General features: G+C 41.9%; 1 protein-coding gene across 1 annotated transcript in view; it reads right to left on the bottom strand.

Moving 5' to 3' along the window:
* The window catches only part of APEH (acylaminoacyl-peptide hydrolase), an 883,124-nt gene that overhangs the window by 327,555 nt on the left and 532,509 nt on the right, over positions 1 to 23,060 (bottom strand). Inside the window, exon 12 of the mRNA XM_086938781.1 lies at positions 19,244 to 19,341. Within this exon, the coding sequence (XP_086794907.1) occupies positions 19,244 to 19,341 (98 nt within the window). The remainder of the gene's footprint in view (positions 1 to 19,243; positions 19,342 to 23,060) is intronic.

Genomic DNA, 23,060 nt, shown 5'->3' on the forward strand with positions numbered 1-23,060 from the left:
ATATTGATTTCTCCAAGAACTCAGTTACTTTACAATGAACAACTATTCCCTAGGGGTTCATTCATGACGTTCATATGCCCGACTCTACGTCAAACATGGCATTCCTAAACACCTTCAAGGTATAAATATACCTTTACTTGCTATAGCAAAGTACGGTGGTTAAGTGCAGTTCGACGACCTACTTGCCTACGCAGCTCGCTACAGCAAGTGTCGAAGGAAGCCGACTCTCCAGCTCATGCACTGATCAGGAAGCTGAAATCCTCTGTCGAGAAATCCAGCTCCAGTGTTTCTGATTCCTCTTGCGGGGTGTTGGGAAATCGAGTCCCAATACAGAGATACCAGATCTCCTTCATTCTAAGGTATGGAGCTGATTAGAACCTAGAGACACCTTTGGCAAATTCTTGGCAAAACTAAACCTATGCTAAAGACCATACCTACTTCTTCCCTCGTACTAGACCTAAATTAGGTTCATTGGGGTAGGCTTATTTTAGAAGCACCAGTTGAGTATTTTAGCCTGTGTTATTTATGTATGTATTTGTATCTGGCTTAGAAACCATACAATGCTCTTACAATATTATTTAATATTACTGTTTGCACTGTACGCATTATACTTTGCATTCTGCCTAACGATTGTAGCAGTTCACCTCTCTTGCATGAGAAAGAAGACTGTTCAATAAACCTTTTATTGAAATCGCCCGTCTGACTATTTCTCTGCAACTCTGTAGAAACTAAGCATGCACGAGTGACTGAGTGAAATTTTATCTATTGTTTGCACGACTCTGAAGATAGTTATTCCAGTCCTAGGGAAACAAAGTTGTCATGTTTATGCGGTTGTCAGAAACTAATCCCTTCTTGTGAATTCGAGAAAGCTTCTAGTGACCTCTGAGCTAGCTGGCACTCACTATTAAGTTTAGTATATTCGATAGAGACCTACTTACCTAAGTCCTATGTCATATCTATAGGATATATTATTCCAATGCCCAGAGCCTATTGGGAATATAGGACCTACACTACATGGCGCCCAATGTTTGGTAAGGCACTAATTTAACGCTAGATATTAAAGTAACTCAGTCGTGCTTTTCTCAGAGACCCCTTTTTTCCGTAATACTCCAATAGACGTCTGGAGCGGGTAAAAGGACAATATCTGCCATAGCTGAGTAGTACGAAAAATCCTATGCATTAGCTTTTTGGTTTGTTTAACAGTGTTCCAAAATATTGTGCACCTTATCTTTGTTTCCTTGAAATTTGCTCTGCAAACTTTCAATCAACAAAATGATGGATAGCGACACCGAGAACGGTGGAGCTGCAGCTGATCCAGTAGCTTTTAACATAACAGGTTTCCAAGAAACCGACAAGGACGCTATAAGCATACCTCTAAATTTAAGGAAAGCCATCACTATAAAACTTATAAAGAATGGACTATCGGCAAGAGGTGGTAGGGCAGTTTTTGTGATAGAGGTACATGAATATCACCAGACAGTGGTATTCTACTCATGCATAATCTTACCTGAAGCAGATCCAAGAACACATGTGTTTCACTTCTACAAAGAAGATGAACCACCAGCGGAATACATTCCTTTCGAGGATATTGAAATTCCACTAACTTACCAAGAGCATGCACTCTGGTTTAAAGGTGCCCAAAAACATAAATCACATTACCAGGCTCGGTCCACTAGGTAGACCAGGAGCCACATGGCCGGTCTTAGCCAGCTATACACCACATCCTGGCATCGGAGAAATGTCAGATGCGGAGTTACTAACTCAACTTAAAGAGTTAATAAAAATCTATAGACAATTGGTTCAATATGTCATGCGGACTCTTACAGTCTAACCGACAATAATGATTCCACAACACTCCGCTCACCAGGGGAATACAAATACAATTATACCACAGACTTTACATTCAGTTGTTGGTAAATTACCCGCAAAACGGGAACAAATTCCATTCTGGATAGCTCAAAAAATTACTCAAATCGAAGCAGTATTTCCAAATACTACCCCTCATGAGAAACACAGAATTTTAACAATCTGTTTACCAATGGGGATCGCACCACATCTGGAGGACTGCGATACTTGGGGTACTGTCTTTGCTGCAATCTACGCTAAAACGCACGGTGTTACGTCTATGGCGGTAATACCAGATGTCCTGAAACAGATTCAAAATGAATATGGGGCAGAGCCTGCTTTAAATTTAGGTATGAAATTACTGAAAGATTTCAAACAGGTCTCAACAATAATATTAGCCAATATTAAAGGTGAAGCAGCATCCCTGGCGATCCGCCAAAAATTAAGGGAATTTGATGTAACTGAGCAACCACAAGAACTAGCCAGAATAATTGAAAAATCCTAAGAAGAATCAGGCAGAGACAGTCTGGGAGCGAAACCAGTAAAACCCTAACTGTCTGAACGTCCGAAAAAAGTTCTTCACTAAAAACACTCCTACTCTTTCTAAAAAGAAGTGGGAAAACACTAAATGAACTTCTAAAGAGAAGCGTTCCAGGGGTAGGTCTCAAAAGGAGCCCTCTGAAAGGAGGTATAACCTCAGAAATAGGGATAATTTAAGAAAACCTGATAAATATCAAGATACTGATACACGTTCCTCTCGTACCTTTCAGACTTCGTCACAGAAGTCCGAAAGAAGAGGACCGTCAGAACACAAGGAAGAACGTATGAAGTCCAAAGACAATGAACAAGTTCAGAAAAACAAAAAACCTCAATTTACCAAAAAGAAGGTAGCAGGTCTGAAAATCAGACATGCCGAGGATCTTGAGGACACAACTAAAGAAAGGGGAATGGGCTCAGACAATCTTGGACAGCGCAGCAGGAGTCACTATAGCTCGCAAAAACTTGAAGGACCTTCTGGAGACAGTGGACTTGGATGAATTAATTCAAGTTGAAACTGCAGATACCAGGGTTAGTTCTCCACATAAGTTACATGAAGTAACACTCCGGATGGAGGGAGACATACCAAGAAAAGTTAGAGCACTCTTTTGGGAGGGACTTTCTAAGGGTTATGACGTTCTTCTAGCTGAATAAGACAGGCCACCAGAATTTGTCAGGGAGTGCCCACATGGTGAAGAAATCATTATGCTAGCCTTCTCCAACCACATTCCAATTTATTTAAAATATACATATGCCAGAAAATGGGCAGTAGCCCAGGCTCCAGCATTGTACAAAAATCATGTAGGATGGGATGAGGATTCTCCTCACTATAAAATCTAGTTAAAAAATCAACCAACTGCACAAAGACAGTACCCAGTTAAGCAAGAAGCTAAAAAACAGGTCAGGGAGATCTTAGATCAACTTGAATACTAGGGGGTGATTGAAACTTGCACCTCATCAATGAACAATCCTTTGTTTCGTGTCTCCAAACCAGACAATACATATTGTCTAGTATTTGATTACCGACAATTAAACTCTTGTTGCAAAACTTTTGCAGTACAAAATGCACACAGTGCAGCATTAATGAATAACATTGTGCGTAAAAAATATAAAACCACATTAGATTTTTCTAACGGTTTCTTCTGTCAAAACATTGCACCCGAAAGTAGGTATTTGACCGCTTTCTCAATTATGGGGACACAGCGTGACTTCTGTCGTCTCCCACAGGGATTCAAGATTAGTCCTGGGTTATTCTCAGCGAGAGTAACAGAGTTACTACAAACTTATGATGATGAAGCATTGTCATATGTCGATGACATCTATCTGACAGATGATGACTTGGATAGGCACTTGAACCGGGTAAATACAATTATATTGGGATTCGCCTCTGAAGGGTACAAATTCAATTAAAAAGAAATCTAGAATTGTCCATTTAAACGTCCTCTTTCTAGGATATGAACTTTCAAGTGAAGGCAAAAGCCTGGCAACAAACTTTCTAGAGAAATGTGCGCTGCTTCAACCTCCAAAAACGCAGAAAAACTTAGTCGATTCTAGGTTTCCTGAATTTTGGAAGAACTTACATTCTAAATTACGCAGAAAGGGTTAAACCTCTCTATGAATTAATCAAACTTGATTTTAAAACAGTTAATTGGACACAAAAACACACAGAAATTTTGCATTCACTACAAACGGACATGTTAGCAACTAAACATTTGCAAACACGCGTAAACGTACGCAACTTAGTGATCCGAATCATACCAGGACAATGCGGAATCACGTACTTAACTTTTAACAAAGGTGAAAAAGTACCAATAGCTTACAAATCACACTTGTACACACAAGCAGAAATGAAATTCACTTCAACAGAAAAAAGTCTAACAGCGGTTCAAACTGCAGTAGCAAAAGAGAGAGCCCTCACACAGGGTAAGCACATTATGGTCGTGAAACCTGTACCTGCCTTAGAGGCAGTGACAATAGCGAGCTTTCCAAATGCTAAAGCTTTACATCCAAGATGGATACAATGGGTTAATTCTCTTGCTGCAACAGACGTTGAATACGTTTTTGACCCATATTTGAAAACACAAGCATTTCTACAATACAAACAAGAATGTCCTCTGCCTACTGAAATTCTGCCTCTAGAACAGTATGAATGTATAATTTATACTGACGGATCAGCTCAACCTACTACGGGGGTAAACAAGCCTATAGTGCGGTGTGTGCGGCCGTTAAACGTCACTGGCGTGATGGTAAATTCCGACCAATGGTCACTAAAACACAATCTCTAGGAGATTGTACAGCTCAGCGAGCTGAACTACTAGCATTCAAGATGGCACTTGAAAATACAGATCGCGAATTCTCCACACTCATAGTGTGCGATTCGTATTATTGTGTTCAATCTTACAATGAATACTTGCAAAACTGGCTTCAAAATGGTTACAAAGATGCAAAAGGTGGTACAATCAAGCATAAACTGCTTTAGGAACAAGTAGTTCAGGTACGACAAGGACTACAAAACACTCACGTGATACATATGCTGAGTCATCAGCATGATGGCGTTCACGTTGCAGGGAATTCATTGGCTGATGAAGCTGCAAAGGCAGCTGTGGAAACGGCTTCCGTAGCTACAATCACTCATTCAAAAACGAAAATAGAAGGCTAAATAATGCTAGCTTTCAATGTCACAAGCAAAGACAGTGGTAAAACATTACCTAAAGGGTTTCCACTCAAATACTTGTACATAACTGATGCGAACAATGTTCAGTTTGCTCGAATTCCTGGAGTGGGGGATAGGGTAATTCCAAACATGGGACATAGATTAGGACTAATCCTAGCAGCACATGAAGGGTTTGCCTCTGCACATGCAGGTGTTTCAGCCACAGTGTCGTTATTAAAACAGAGATACTGGTGGCCACACATGGGGAAACAAACCAGAAACTACGTTTTGGAATGTGAAATATGCCAAAAGATGAAAGTCTCTACAGTGAAACGTCCTGGGCAGACGCCCCTGTTATTTCAGATAAACCATTAGCTTGTGTTTACCTGGATCACTGCGGTCCCTTACAGAGTGATGGTAACTATAAATACAACATTGTCGCAGTGGATTCGTGCTCAAGATTCATTTGGATGTGGCCTCACCGCTCGGCTGACGCCTGAACTGTTCTAAAAGATTTGCAAGTCTTTATTGGCACATACGCAGTCGGCACACTACAGTCTGACCGGGGTCCTGCATTTAGCTCTCGAGTTTACAAGAAGGCAATGGTCAAATTGGGCGTTGGATTGCGGTACTCTAGTCCATTCCATCCTGAGGGAAATTCGGTAGTGGAGAGAAAAAAATGGGACATAAAGCAATCTATAACAGCTAGGGTATTAGGCTCGGGTGAAGGGTGGGTAAAATATCAATAAGTGTCCAACGTAGTCTTAACAATCTGCCAAGAAGTTCTCTAGGGGGTATCACTCCATATGAAGTCCTTTTTGGGACCAGAATGTTGGTATCGGACCTCGATTGTCAGACTTCAGTGGTAGACCAAAAACCCTTTGATATCAAAGACCGTTTGTTTTACAGGACTTAAATGAAATAAGAACGAACCAAAGTAACTTGTTCCTGAAGCCATACACCACTGAAGAGAAACCGACCGTCCCAGCAAGGCCTGTCTGGATTCCTAAGCTTGGGGATCTATTAGGAGAGAAGATTGCGGACAAGAAGGAATTTGGGCCTTCTTACAGACAACCAGTACCTGTCCTAGCAATCCACGGCTCAAGAACAGTATTACTGCCGCCCCTTGCTGGTAAAAGGGAGAACAGGTTTGTGTCTATCGACCTGGTCAAACCACATCATGTGGCCGATCATAAGCAGTAGGCCAAGTGGACTCCGCTGATGTAGCAGACGCCCTAATCTAGCTACTATCCAAGAGGTTCAAACTGAGAGACTATTCACCTTTGAAGAATGTGCAGTGCAAAATGAAGGACTAAGCAACAAAGCTATGGAAATTGTACTCTTGAAACCCACATAACAGTTTGTGAAGAAACGCCTGTCTACAACGAAGTAGCATCTGATTACACAATTGTAACAAGTGATCGTGACGTTCCAGTGATTTCAACAAATCCTGATGCAATCCCTACAATTGACAGAACTGCCTCTGGCTATTTCATTAACTTTGATATGTTTTCTGAGGATCCCAGCGAGCCTGAAACGATGCCAGCAAAAAGAACTTTCAAAGAACAAGCAACATACCTTTTTCATCACCTGGAAAAGACTTATCTGGTTTCACCATGGATTGAAATTTAGATTGTGTTGGGTATGCTTTTTCTTCTAATTTGGTTGACTCTGGTAATAACTTTGGGACTGCTGATGAATGGAAGATATCTCAAAATGGACACAGCAAGTAAGAACACCAACTTACTCCTGAAGCCACACAAATCGTCCCATCATGAACAAAGAGACTTGTCAACATCACAGCCGTTCCTATACCTGGTGGTATAGCTTGGGATAGAACTGACTAAGACATTTTTGGCCCTGCCGAGCTGTTGAAGATTCCACACCAGTTCAAGATTTCCTTGAATTACTTTGTTTCATCTAGTACCTTTTCTGATGATTGGGACTTCGAGACTGTTAATAATATGATGTCCGACTTAGAAAAGTCTGCTGTTTTTACAAATCATGAATATTTAGAAGGTTTATCAGACTATGAACAAATGTATTGTTATAATCATTATGGTCACCATTTCTTGCACAAATCAACAATGCCTAGAAATGTATTAATGTATAACCAATGGGAACATTGTCCTACACCACCAAAGGGTAGCTCAAAAACATTTGTAGGAAAATGTCCATGCTTTTCAGGTTTTAATGTATTCAATCCAGAATCATTTTACTTTAAAAATGTTAACAAGACAAGATTGAAAAGTATGTTGAAAAATACCAAACAAATTTATTCTGCAGCCTTTTATGCTCAAATGTCTACACTAGGTTTCGACTTTTGAAAAGACAACATTGACACTAAAACTGTCTGGGGCACAAAAGATTGGCAGGTAGAGGGGATAGAAGCTATGTTCAGAGCATGTATCATCCCTGAGCAAATTATGTTTTTGAATGACACTGTCCAACAAACGTCTTGTCTTGGATTAGCCAAGATAAAAGAACTGAACAATCCATCCATACCTACACCTACACCTGATAGTAACACTTCAGAGGGGGAGGTCGACGTACATACTATTTTGCATCACAACAGAACAGATCCAGATTGGAAAAAAATGGTTAATCTGGCCCACAGACAAGATCAATTGTCAAGATAGATTCCTGAACAAAACACAGGGTTTGACATTAACTAGGCCAGATCCAAGATATGTTCAGAGACAGCATCCAGGACTAGTGACAACATACAGTGTATGGAAGCTGTGCCTTGATTGGCTACATAGATCTACACTTAAGGATGTTAAACAACACTTATCTTTACTTAAAGATGGCGCTGATCTTAGAGAATTCTTGCTAGAATCAAGAACACCATGTCATAAACGTTTTATATATGCCGGTATCTATGCTACTTATAATGAAGCATGGAAGATTATGCAAGCAGAGACTGCAGAACGTATACGAGAAATTGATCGTATCAATTTAGAGAAAACTCTCTCTGTGGTTGACAATGGGTTAACAACTCTGTCGTCCAGGATATTTTTTTGGGACAGCATAGTGTATTCTGCCATAGACATCATGGAACAGGACTTGGTCATGTTGCATCATGGTCAGTCGCAATTACGTTCTATCATGCTATTAGGCTGGAAGTTGCAAAACCTTTGTTCAGGCTATGTGGCTTGGCGTTTAATAAATACTACCTCAATGTTTTCAGAATTCTATCTCACTGATAAACAGATCAAATTGGCACAAAGGGGAGTAGACTATACGGTGCTGAGCCTTGAAAAACTGGAAAGATTACCATTTACAATTGCTGAAAAGCCAGCCACTGAATGGATTATACATAGAGCGATCACTCTGCCTGTTACAATTTTCCATTTTCTGTATTGCTTAAAACATATACCAGCAGGCACATATGAAAGGTTGGGTAAAGAATACATCAAGACATCCTGGGAATTACCGTACACACACAGATGTTGGAGTGGGGGAAGAGAGGTGTTTCTTAGTGGTAAAAACTGTGAAAACGCACTAAGCGGTTCTCTCCTTTGTCAGGGTATAAGTCTACACGGGGCCTGCGATGGTTCCTCTAACAACTTATCCTGCCACTTGCAAGGTTACATTATGTTGAACGATCACAGCTGCTGTGGCATGTTGCCAGGTTTACCCTATCTAGTAACTGTGTCAACCAAGGTCACTTGCTGTATGCAAGTATTGTTTCCTAAAACGAAGACAGACCGGGAGTCGCCTTTATAGCCTTCACAGAACATCTCTTCTATAAGAATTGATACTTTAAGCGGAATGAAAGCCATTCTTTTGCAAAAAACTGTGCCACTGACCTCGGCCAAAGAAACCTATGATCTGCAAGTCACAAGGACTTCTGCGGAGATACATGCCCTCTTAACTACAAATTGCCCTATACATTTCTTGGAAATGTTAAGTCGTATATTAAACATGTCTGATACGAGCGATACTGTACATGTATTTAAGACAGTATTTTCTGGACTGTTAGTACCTTTTGAAGCAGTCCTAGGAATATTTTCAAACTTTCTGCACTCAGTGTTTGGCAGACTGCCTCTCATTTAGGGACTCGCTGCAGGGATACTATTTTTGCTCTTAATGCTGCGATATGGCAAGCCAATTCACCAGCGACACCCAGTTCTCCATGGAGACAACTCTACTAGCAATGAAGTGCCGTGAGCGTATCGTCCAAATTTTGGGACTACCTTGTCTAAGAGAATTTAATACCACATGGTTTCTATCATTCAGACCAATTTGGCAAGATGGCTTCTTACCTGTTCTAGGCTGCCTGTTATGCGGAGAAGAATGTGTGTTAGACACATGTCTCACACTCCCATCAGTCATGCCAACGGATGCTGATACTTTGCTTGAACCAATAACGGCCCATGCACTGTGTTGTTCCCAGTGGCTACCAATTCTGATGACGGCATTCATTGAGATCTCACAGACGCAAAATGCTGATGGTGAGGTACAAGAGGAAACAGGCACACAGGTATTATCCACTACGAACATTGCTAATGCGACCAATGCTGAAGGTGATACTTCAAATCTATGTGTGGTTAATCTTCTTAACGAGGTAATCCAACTTTCACCTACAATGGTAGACAACTTTTTTACAGACTTGGAAGGTTTTATGTTTTCTCCTACCACAAACATTGACTTTTGATTTGGCACACAGTGTTCTGAGAGACTTTGAATTCGACCTTCATTTTTTCAAAACAAAGTTCTAACTTTGGGACTCTTTTTTCCTATGATACTTTTTTTTTCCAAATTTGTATTTTTACCCTTTTTTTGGCACAAAGTAATCTGCTTAAAGTAGAACTATTCATAGAGAACAGGAATTCTTTGAAAATAACTTCCAGAGACAATATTTGACCTTGTCCTCATACCAACAGTTATATGTAATATGACATGAAATGGTTTCTGCACCTTTTGTTTCTGTATTCACAAGCTATTTCATAAATATATTTTCGTGATTCATTCAAGATATCATTTTCAAATGTCACCTACATGCTTAGAATGAAAAATTGCTTTTAATTCGTACGGCACCAAGGCGCTTTTGTGTACAACCAGTATCATTGCATTTTGATGTGTTTTGGGTGAGTTTTTAACACATCATGTTTAGATGTGTTTAACATGTTTAGAACTTAGTAATGTCGTACATAAGAAAGTGGAGTGGGTGTTGTATAGCGTTTTAGATTCCGAATGAATTTTACCGATTCATGCCCTTATATAGGTACAAATCACATTGCCCTTATATAGGCATAGAAATCAAGCCCTTATTTATGCATAACCCATGCAATCCAAATACAGGCATGGCTACTTCCATCCATTCACCAAACGTCACAACGATTTCTTGGAAAACCAGCATAAGCCGTTAGGGACTTTCCCTTGCTTGAATATTGATTTCTCCAAGAACTCAGTTACTTTACAATGAACAACTATTCCCTAGGGGTTCATTCATGACGTTCATTTGCCCGACTCTATGTCAAACATGGCATTCCTAAACACCTTCAAGGTATAAAAATACCTTCACTTGCTATAGCAAAGTACGGTGGTACGGCGGTGCAGTTCGAAGACCTACTTGCCCAACGCAGCTCGCTCCAGCAAGTGTCGAAGGAAGCCAACTCTCCAGCTGAACCACTAATCAGGAAGCTGACATCCTCTGCCGAGAAATCCAGCTCCAGTGTTTCTGACTCCCCTTGCGGGGTGTTGGGAAATCGAGTCCCGACTCCTTCATTCTAAGGTATGGAGCAGATTAGAACCTAGAGAAACCTTTGGCAAATTCTTGGCAAAACTAAACTTACGCTAAAGACCATACCTACTTCTTCCCTCGTACTAGACCTAGGTTAGGTATATTGGGGTAGGCGTATTTTAGAAGTACCAGTTGAGTATTTTAGCCTGTGTTATTTATGTATGTATTTTTATATGGCTTAGAAACCATGCAATGCTCTTACTGTATTATTTCATATTACTGTTTACACTGTACGCATTATACTTTGCATTCTGCCTAATGATTGTAGCAGTTCACCTCTCTTGCATGAGAAAGAAGACTGTTCAATAAACCTTTTATTGAAAACGCCCGTCTCACTATTTCTCTGCAACTCTTTAGAAACAAAGCATGCACGATTGACTGAGTGAAATACTTATCTATTGTTTCCACAACTCTGAAGATAGTTATTCCAGTCCTAGGGAAACAAAGTTGTCATGTTTATGCGATTGTCAGAAACTAATCCCTTCTTGTGAATTCGAGAAAATTTCTAGTGACCTCTGAGCTAGCTGTCACTCACTATTAAGTTTAGTATATTCGATAGAAACCTACTGACCTAAGGCCTACGTCATATCTATAGTATATAATTTTCCAATGCGCAGAGCCTTTTGGGAATATAGGAACTACACTACAGGGGCATGCCCTCCCGCCAGTGGTGGTACATTACAGATGTGACATTCTACCCCAGCATATGTATCATTTATGTGTGAGATACTGTTTACACTTATCTTCTAGGCCAGACCGGACACAGCACTCTCAGCTCGTAGAGTACTTTGACATAGTGGAGTCTAGAATTACATCTTGAGTTCCTTCTTCGGAGTCAGAGACTATCTCCGCCAATTGCAGAGTTCCATCCGGACGCACCTGAATTCTACCCAGGCTGCCGCTGTCCTTCTAGCGAGACTTCTGAGTGACACGGTCTCTGCCCCTGCTCGGGCCTCTTACTTGCGAAGAACGAGAGGACCCCAAATGGAACGCCAAGCAGGAGTCCGGTTGGCCAGATTCATTCAGCCAGACTGTCACTTCTGCTGCTGAGAAAAAGAAGAAAACATTTCCCTTATGTTCCATCCCCAACTTGGCTGGATAGAGGAGACTGTACTTCATGCCTGCGTCTCGCTGCCGGAGCACCAGGAAGGTTTTCCTTTGGTCCTGTACCTTTTGTGTATAAACAGGATAGATTGCAATGGTGTGACCTTGATAGGATTGTGGCCCTTTATAACGAGTTGCCTGAAGGATGATGTCTCTATCCTTATAATTGAAAAATCGGGCTACAATGGCTCTTGGCGGAGCCCCAAGAAGAGGCTGTGGAGCAAGCGCTTTATGGGCACTCTCCGCATTAAAAAACTTTGAAAGTCGCTTGGGGGCCAGATTATTGAGAATCCAATTCTCCAGGAAAAGTTCAGCTGACAGACCTTCAACTTTTTGGGGAAATCCTATAAATTTTAAAGTTATTCCTTCATGATCTGCCTTGTGCATACTCAACGCAATCACCCAGTTGTACCACTCTTTTTGCAGCACCGTGATCCTGTCTCTTGTTGCATGACCTCAACATTTTGTTCCATAGAGGCCACCCTATCTGACAATTTATGGAGCTCGCATCTCAGTAAGTTAACATCAATCGCAACTGCGTCGATCCTGTGAACCATGTCTTCTCGGGTGGACTGAATCGCTGCCATAATATCTGCAAGAGAGGGGTCCGTATCTGTGGGGCGTTGCATGTCCTCAACCTTGCTTATCGTTGCTCATGTCTGAAAAGTCCGGGTCTGGGGGCAGGGCTGTGCATAATTTGAGATTTTGTTGGTTTGCACTCTACTGCCTTTATCTTTCACCATTTTTGTACCTTTCTATGACTGTTCTGTCCCGCTAGCTGATCGGTTGGATTCAGTTCTAGTAGCCACAGCTCCCACAGCCGAGGGACTCTAGGTCATTTACCACATCTCTAGGCTGCACGTAGCCCAGACCACACTATTTGCTGACCTTGACAGACAACTGGGAGCAACTCACGTTTACTAGCTCTGACAGCAGTGGCGTGGGGAGCAAAGTCTAGATTCAGTCACTGATGGCCCTCAAAGCGCCTCCACTCCCAGCATGAACACTCCTGGAGCGCGTTCCAGGTGACAGTCAAGATGCGTCTGCTATCGCACTCCGTCAAGGCCCTCCACGAGGGCGCAATCTCGCTGTGGACACTGAGCACCCTCTGGGAGTAGAATAGGTGTCAGTGGGCATTCCGTAATGACTTCCAATTAGGGTGCTCGAAACTGTACATAAGCTCAAGGAGACTGATCCTTCCCACCATTCCTCATATCCCCAAGGATGGATGACTTATTCTCCCGGTCCCAGGTTCGGGAGGTTTGTGTCAGCAGTGTGTAGCCCTCGCACACCTTGCCAATTGACTCTCCTCCAGGACGGACTGGCCCAATACGCCCAACCGTTAGGAGCAGGATAAAGGCCACTGTTGTTAATTAAATCACTCTTCCCCCTTCACTCGACTGGGGCAGTTGATCAGAGTCTCTGTCTGGTCTCCTCTGACAGGGTGGAGAACCGAACCACTTATTCACCGCTCCTCATCTTCATTATCCAGCCCATATACACGCCACCCAGGAGTCGCGGGACTCTCTCTTCACAAGCGGGCCCTCATGATCAGAGTTAAGTGTTTTCTCTAAGAGGAGGCAGGCTTTTTGCCATCTCTCACTACATTAGGCGTCAAAAGGCCAGGGTGCAGGTGTTGTTGCGTCTTCTACTGCATCCTTCGCAGCCCGGTCTTCGCAATGGCCGCCGTCAGCCACTCCGCTGGGAGGACCTCCCCTGTTGTTTGACAGCTCCGCGGCACCCTTCGTCCAAAACACTCGGGCAGCAGGACCCTCTCTGAAATCAGGTGTGTATCGTAAGCCTGATGACCACCAGATTGGCGATCCGCGAGGGTCAAGTGTCTGACTGCAGCGTCCGATTGCCGTTCAAGATGGAGCAGTGGGGACTCCCCTCATTTCACCTCTTCAGAGCCTGAGCGTTCCGATTGAAACACCAATGTAGCCTGTATACGTCCGCAAACACCAAGTATTACGTCCCGCAGAATTGTGAGAGCTTTGCCTATATAGCATCACAGGATTTTGACTGATTTATTCATCACCGGCGGGAGCTCCAGCAAACATGCCAATCCAGCCATTCGCCCAGGGCATGGCCCGGCATTATCAACAAGCATTTGCAATTCAATAGATCTCGCATTAGGAAAGTTTGAGTTATTGGTATTGTTAATGACAAATTTTGTATTTATGTGTTGGTTTTGAAAATAGCTAAATTAATAGCTTTGTCATTTACAATCCCAATAGTTTTAACTTTCGCAAATGTGATACCTATAGCATTTGTAATGCAATAAGTGTTGTATTTACGTGACTTAGATGTAGTGGTATTACAAATAAAAATGGCTTTTCATTTTTCTTAATAATTAATACTTAAATAAAAGTTCTTGTAATTTATAATGGCAATAGCTTACATTTTTGTAAATAACGTTTGTGAAGATTATGTTCAGTGTATTTTATTCTGACGAAAATCCAAGAACAGAAGTTAAATATTAACATATTTTTGTGACATTTGTAATAAAGCTTGAAACATTGAGAGAACATATTTGAACCAGTTGTTGTTGAATGGTTGCACAGAATGATGCTGTGGTGGCGATGAGTGATGTTGTGGTGGCGATGAGTGATGTTGTGGTGGCGACGAGTGATGCTGTGGCGTTCAGTGATGCTGTGGTAGCGCATAGTGATGTTGTTGTGCCTCTGAGTGATGCTGTGGTGGTGCTGAGTGATGCTGTGGTGATGTGATAGATAGAGTGAGTGCGATAGATAGATAGATAGATAGATAGATAGATAGATAGATAGATAGATAGATAGATAGATAGATAGATAGATAGATAGATAGATAGATAGATAGATAGATAGATAGATAGAGGGCGATAGATAGAGAGAGGGCGATAGAGGGAGGGCGATCAATAGATAGAGTGAGTGCGATAGATAGATAGAGGGAGGGCGATAGATAGAGGGAGGGCGATAGAGGGAGGGAGATTGATAGAGGGAGTGCGACAGATAGAGGGAGGGCGATAGATAGATAGAGGTAGGGCGATAGATAGATAGAGGTAGGGCAATAGAGGGAGTGCGATAGATAGAGGGAGGGCGATAGATAGAGGGAGGGAGGGCGATAGATAGAGGGAGGGAGGGCGATAGATGGTGTGAGGGAGGGCGATAGATAGATAGAGGGAGGGCGATGGATAGAGGGAGGGCGATGGATAGAGGGAGGGCGATAGATAGATAGAGGGAGGGCTATAGATAGAGTGAGGGCGATAGATAGATAGAGGGAGGGCGATAGATAAAGTGAGGGAGGGCGATAGGTAGAGTGAGGGAGGGCGATAGATAGAAAGAGTGAGGGCGATAGATAGATAGAGTGAGGGCAATAGATAGATAGAGTGAGGGCGATAGAGTGAGTGAGGGCGATAGATTGAGTGAGGACGATAGAGTGAGTGAGGACGATAGAGTGAGTGAGGACGATAGAGTGAGTGAGGGTGGTAGAGTGAGTGAGGGCGATAGATAGATAGAGTGAGGGCGATAGAGTGAGTGAGGGCGATAGAGTGAGTGAGGATGATAGAGTGAGTGAGGACGATAGAGTGAGGGTGATAGAGTGAGTGAGGGTGATAGAGTGAGTGAGGGTGATAGAGTGAGTGAGGGCGATAGAGTGAGTGATGGCGATAGAGTGAGTGAGGGTGGTAGAGAGAGTGAGGGCGGTAGAGTGAGGTGGTAGTGTGAGGGCGGTAAAGTGAGGGCGGTAGAGTGAGGGCGGTAGAGTGAGGGCGGTAGAGTGCTAGAGAGAGGGTGGTAGAATGGTAGAGTGAGGGGGTAGAGTGAGGGCGTGAGGCGGTAGAGTGGTAGAGTGAGGGTTGTAGAGTGAGGGCGGTGGAGTGGTAGAGTGAGGGTTGTAGAGTGAGGGCGGTTGAGTGGTAGAGTGAGAGTGGTAGAGTGAGGGCGGTAGAATGAGGGCAGTAGAGTGAGGATGTGATGGCGGTAAAGTGGTAGAGTGAGGGCGGTAGTGTGGTAGAATGAGGGTGGTAGAGTGGTAGAGTGAGGGCGGTAGAGTGGTAAAGTGATGGCGGTAGAGTGATGGCGGTAGAGCGGAAAGTGAGCATGGTAGAGTGAGGGAGGTCGAGTGGTAGAGTGAGGGCAGTAGAGTGGTAGAGTGAGGGCAGTAGAGTGAGGGCGATAGAGTGGTAGAGTGAGGGCGGTAGAGTGACGGCGTTTCATGCAGGTCTGCACACTTGGTTGGGGATCCGAACTGACACATGCAGGAGGGAGGGGGGTTCCTATGCCCAAGAATGATTTATAACACCTACCAATTTAACATTTTCCTACAGATTAGGGCTGGAGTCTTAACTTTTGGGATACCTCAGGTAGTAGTGACATTAATACACCTGGTTTAGCGGTGCTCTCGCTCATGACGTATTGTCTGTAGGTGACGTGTTGACTTCCTGTTGAGTGTTGGCGTATAAACGTAGAAGGAGCTGCCAGCTTGCTGGTGAGTGCTGGCCTGTGTTTTTGAAGTGGGGTACCTTCTGATGAGGGCGAGGGGACTTTCTCCTCTAGATGACATGCTGTTTCTGAGGGCGAAAGGCGTCATGTGTGAGTGGAGGGCTGTTGCATGTTAGCTGTGGTCGGCCCTGGACGATGTTAGGTTTTCTGAGCCTCTGACGTATTCGGAACAAAAATAAATGAAAGAGCAAGCCATATTCGATTTGGTCAGCGATTTGAAAGTTAGCACTGCAAATGGAAAGATAACTTATGTTTGTGTAGGAGGAATCCAAAGCTGCGTCTCAAACGGAAATATAAAAGTGCCCGTATTTTGTATCCTAGAGTACGTTTTCTACTGAAAAGTGCTGTCACTCAAATTAAGTGTAATGCCCTTCCGCTAAGAAGAGCTGGCTGGGACGCACCTTAGTGTATCTGGCAATTCAAAGCATTGCTCTGAAATTGTTTATCGTGGGGCTACAAACGTCCTAAATACTGAGAAATGTTGGTTGCAACTACGAGTCTTGAGAGTGTGTCTGAAAGGTGAATAATTAGAAGAAGAGCTGGTAATCTCCCCGTGCCTTACAAAAATGAATGTGTTCTTCTGTAACAAAACTGGTGCTCATGTAAAGCGCTCTGACACCCGATGTCTCGGGTCCAGTCCGCGCTAAAAAAAACTAGTCTCAGATTAATAGGCATGGAAGCATTAGGATAAAATCCTCCTGAATATAAACACTAGAAGGAGCGATTTCTGTTCCACATGGAAGCACATGAAAATTAGCCGTCGGACATATTTTCCCCTCCGATATCTTTTTATCATACCAAAGTAAGCACTTCCAGAAAGTCAAAATGTCAAACGCTTCATCTTTTAAAACTATAATGAACGTATCTTAGCTAAGCACCGCCCCAGCATTATTGTAGTATTCGTACGAGAGTCCAGGCGCATGCAACTGCGCTCGTTCCCATTCACCCGTACGTTTCATGCAGGTTTGCACACTTGGTTGGGGATCCGTACCTGACACATGTAGGAGGGAGGGGGGTTCCTATGCCCAAGAATGATTTATAACACCTACCAATTTAACATTTTCCTACAGATTAGGGCTGGAGTCTGAACTTTTGGGATACCTCAGGTAGTAGTGACATTAATACACCTGGTTTAAAGGTGCTCTCGCTCATGACGTATTGTCTGTAGGTGACGTGTTGACTTCCTGTTGAATGTGGGCGTATATACGTAGATGGAGCTGCCAGCTTGCTGGTAAGTGCTGGCCTATGTTTTTGAGGTGTGGTACCTTCTGATGAGGGCGAGGGGACTTCACCTCTAGATGACATGCTGTTTCTGAGGGCGGAAGGCGTCGTGTGTGAGTGGTGGGCTGTTGCATGTTAGCTGTGGTCGGCCCTGGACGATGTTAGGTTTTCTGAGCCTATGACGTATTCGGAACAAAAATAAATGAAAGAGCAAGCCATATTCGTTTTGGTCTGCGATGTGAAAGTTAGCACTGCAAATGGAAAGATAACTTATGTTTGTGTAGGAGGAATCCAAAGCTGTGCCTCAAATGGAAATATAAAAGTGCCCGTATTTCGTATCCTAGAGTACCTTTTCTACTGAAAAATGCTGTCACTCAAATTAAGTGTTATGCCCTTCCGCTAAGAAGAGCTGGCTGGGACGCACCTTAGTGTATCTAGCAATTCAAAGCATTGCTCTGAAATTGTTTATCGTGGGGCTACAAACGTCCTAAATACTGAGAAATGTTGGTTGCAACTACGAGCCTTGAGTGTGTGTCTGAAACATGAATAATTAGAAGAAGAGGTGGCTGGGAGCACCTTAGTGTATCTGGCAATTCAAAGCATTGCTCTGAAATTGTTTATCGTGGGGCTACAAACGCCCTAAATACTGAGAAATGTTGGTTGCGACTACGAGCCTTGAGCGTGTGTCTGAAAGGTGAATAATTAGGGGAGGAGAAATGCCTGAGGCAAAGCGGCCGGGAAAGGATCCCTATGATGTGGCCGTGAAAGCAATTAGGGGGAGGAGAATTGAGGCCAGCGCGCACTGCGCACGCTGGGGAAGCCTGTGGGAGGGAGGCTGATTGCTTTGATGTGGGGAAATGCGCGTGCTTGTCTTCATGTGAACTGTTGAAAATCTGGCCCTTGGTTTGAGAACCTATTTTGCACACTAAAATTCAATCCTATCCATTCCTGTGGAATGGGACAGGCTCGACCTAAAAAACTATTGTTTGACCCCGAATAAGGTTGTGGGAGTCTGATAATAGAAGCTGTACAGCTTTAAGTGACACCAAAAGTCACAGCTACAATCCTGCTGGACCAGCACAATTACATGCATGACCATGAAAATAATCTTTCTTGGCACAATGGACCTGTCTCCAAGATAAATTCAAGTTTTCCTTAAAAAACACTGCTGTTACACAAGCAGTTAAAGAATTTGTCAACTAGATACCGGGAACTGTCTGGGCAAGATAGCAGAAGGCAAACATTTCCAGTTCTCATAGAGAAAGGATGGAGACTTAGCTTTGCAAAAACATTTTGACATAAAAGGAGTACTTCAAGTTCAGATGCAGTCAGGTCTCAATGGTTGCAACTATCAAAACTGAATGGAGCAGACAGAAGCATGCAATTTCTCTCTAGAGTATCTTAGGTTCACAAAGGGTCCAGACAGCAGTCTGCGTATCCTAATGCAGTAACAAGCTCATTACTGGGAACTTGGCAGAATGTTTTTAACCGACTGGTTAATGGGTAAGTTTAATAACTTGTTTTCAAATTATTTTTTTTTACTCACAATTGGTATAAATAAATAAGGAACACATTTCCTGGAAAACACACTTTTAGAGTGCCTCTCAAAAAATTAGAGCCGCTGCCTGAGCACTTTGATTTTGGTCCCCTTACCCGACGACTGCGCTGTGGAGAATCAAGAAGGACCCTCTGACTGTCAGCAGACCAGCAGAGCCTCGGAAGCATAACTGAATAAATGCCTGCAAAAGTGCCTGAGATGCAAAACAAATCAGGAAGAGAAAAAAACAGCTTACTTTAATTTTAAGATAGCAAATACTGCTCAGGGGGATTAACAAAACAGCCTAATATCATTTTGAGTTGGTAAATCAAGCTCAGAGGTAATGTAACAAGTACAAGTGGCTGTTTAAAACATACGGAGCATTACAGGAAATGTAATCTTTGTGCAGTACTCAAAAGAGGCAGCAAATGAAAAAAACTGAAAAGTACATTCTGCACTACAAATGGTAGCCTGCAAGATATGAGCTATCAAGACTGGAAAGTAATACAGTAAAGATTATTGTGGTGGTGTAACAGTATGCTGCAGATAAATAAGTGAAGACATATACTTTTCGATATCTTAGATTTAGGTGGCTGAGTGCAAGCCCAATAAAACATTCACAAGCACATGGCAAGATAAAAATGACTAAAAGCAACTGTATGAAGTAAGTAAATAATGATTTTTCTAGTTTTTCATGACCCGAAGAAATGTTTTATCAAGCACAATAAGGCAAATATTATGTATTTAGCTGCCATCGTCTAGCAAGTTAAAGGAGTGTCATTTTCAAACAAAATTGTTATTATGGTATTCAGTCCATAATAGGAGACTGGTATTACCATATACTCATTTCAAAATATTAATTGCTGGAAGGACCAGCATGGCACTTAACTTGAACATTTTCCAGAATAAGTATTATTCGCCTGACATCAGTCTACACAATACAATTTCAATTGGATTTACAAATCCAAAGTAACAAAGCCACTGCTGGGATCTCCTGATGTGTCCCGGGTGTCAGTGAGATAATTGTCGCAGAAAATATACTCCCGCTCTGAAGTGTTCAGATATTCTTGTGAGTGATAATTATTGTGGATTATACATTCTTCCTCCAAAATGAGACCCGATGTGGATTTTAAAGCTGATCGCATCAAACTCTGCATCTCTTGGCATTTTTTGGGCATATATCCCTCGATAAATATCTGCAAGCTTGACCTGCCAAAATGTATACAGGAGATGCAGATGTTATGGCACCCAGTATTTAAAGGGTGCAACAAAAATCCTAAAACTCTTCATTTCATATACGTGCGGTAACAGTTCATATGCTAACTATATGGGGGTACTCCAAGTGGTTCCTATGGCACTACTTACTCTTTATTGTTATTCTGTCTATGTTTTCATCAAGCAACCATGGTTGCTTTCCTTTCATTGTTTGGTTATTTTTTCGCAGTCAGCTGAAGAATCTAAGCTCGCCCCTATTTGAACTGTACTTCCTAACCTGCCAGAGTAATATTCAAGAGTCCTGGGTGAAAAGAACACACAATGTGAAACTATCATTGATAAAGTATGACAAAATTCAGTTGTCAGTGAGGTCTAAAACCTTACAATCACCTAGCGAGAGCCATTAGTTCACATTTTTTTTTTTACAAAAGACAATCAAGTATGAACAAGCGCAACTGTTTTGTTATTGAATTACTAGAATTCTGTTTACACAACAGCTACTTTGAATGGGATAATACATTTTATTTACAGCACAACGGAACATCAATGGGCTTTCCCGAGCCCCGGCTTATGCCAATACATTTATGGCTAAATTCGAATGGGATCACATTTTAACACACTCAGCATGGAAAGATGATTTGATTATCTTCAAACGGTTCATTTATTATATTTTTCTCATATGGAAGGATACACAAGTGAAATTGGTTGAAAATATTACCAACTTGAATCTCAGAGATCCCAGAATACAATTCACGTATACCATCAAAAAAAGCGGAATACCTTTTTTAGACACATGGATTGAAATAAAATCTAACAGAATAATCACAAGACTATATAAAAAAGACACAGATCAGAATAATGCTCTCCAATTTCAAAGTTTTTACCCACCGTCTTTAATAAAAAACCTGCCATACTCACATCCTCATAATTCATTGGATAACCACTAACCCTGAAACGAGTCAAGAAACCATGTCAATTCAGAAAGAAATGTACATTATCAGAGGGTATCCTGAACAGTTATTGGAAACTCACCTTAAAAGAGCCAGAGACCACGCACGAGAAGATCTCTTAGTAAAACGCAACAAACAAAACAACTGAGAGAACAGTATTTGTATCTAAATACTCAACAGTATGCACAGAAATAAAACATCATTCTCAAGCGCTGGGAACTCCTTATAGAAGAAATTGATTTTAATGGTATTTACAAAGAGAAACCATTATTCGCGTTCACCAGAGCTCGAAATTTGAAAGAAATGTTATTGAGTAATAAAAAAACGACAATATTACAGCACCTAAATCTGGGACCTCAAAACGTGGAAACTGTATTCATAGTAATAACGCCGTCACTGGGGACATATTATTACATCCACGCACATGTGAAGGCATTAAGAATAAACAGTCCTTCGACTGTAACTCAAGTCAAGTGGTATATTCCATCAAATGCCTATGTGGGTTATTATACATCAGTAAAACAGATCGCAAGATGAAGAATCGACTCACAGAACATAAAAATTGCATCAGAAATAAAAATACCACTTCAAGTTTGGCAACACACTGGGAAGAAGCTCGCCATTCTATAGCGCAAATTAAATTTCATATCATCGGACAAGCCTCCCAACGTGAAGGAGTGGACGTGTTGAGAGTTCTATTAGAAAGAGAAGCTTATTGGATCAAAAAAATTAAACTCTTTAATGCCATTTGGATTGAATGATAAATTTGATTTGTCATGTTTCTTATAATAACTTTTTCTCGATACAAACTTAATGATACCATTCCCCTAAATAATCATAAATGATAATTTGATTTGTCATGTTTCTTATAATCACTTTCTCTCAATACAAACTTAATGATACCATTCCCCTAAAATTTCAGAGAGCTGAATTTTATAATTATACTATAACAGGAAGTAAAGGTAGGCATTTAAACATCGCATGTAGCGCAGCTCATATTACATAGATCTAGTTATGTTGTAATGTAAATTGTAATATTAGTTTGATTAGTGCTATCCATATTTTTTAGGAATGATATAGGTGTAAACATTCGGTACATCTTGCATATTACATAGTGAACACTGTACACAGAGATTCTCCTAGCATACACTTCGAGCTCCAATGTAGATGATCGACAAATCATAAGATACCACCAGTTAACAAAACACGGTGCAACTGAGATAGCACACGAATGTTGGCATTAATTATTGGATATTTTATACAATATAGCACTGCGATCGATTTCTTTGTAGTAGAAGGGGAAATATGAGTCCAAGCATGTCTATTCAGACATTCCAATATAGCGTGACAGGCATTGGGATGAGCAGTGCATATCACGAGAATACAGGAGGAAATATTTACAGTAGTGCCAGGCGCGAGGATCTCAGGATCGGTAACGGGTAAAATCACGCATAGGACACGGGGAATATGGAATGGAATGGAATGGATGTGGATTTATAGAGCGCAAATTGCTGCCCGAAGGCGTCCAATAACATGATTGGTAAGATCTTCTAAAGGTCTCAGCTTAATGCAAGAGACCCCACTTTGGGTATTTAAATCGCTTACGCTGTCGTTTATATCATTCGCAGTATAGGGTACTTAGTCATTAGAACGAGGACCTCCGGAACGGCCACATCCTTCTATGGAACACTAAGAATCTGTGAGTCCTTCAAGCTGGTAGGAGATTTAGAAAGTGTGCGGCTTGGTGTTGAGAACCAACTGAGGGGGA

Source organism: Lissotriton vulgaris, chromosome 9 (assembly GCF_964263255.1).
Source record: "Lissotriton vulgaris chromosome 9, aLisVul1.2, whole genome shotgun sequence".
Classification (NCBI taxonomy): domain Eukaryota; kingdom Metazoa; phylum Chordata; class Amphibia; order Caudata; family Salamandridae; genus Lissotriton; species Lissotriton vulgaris.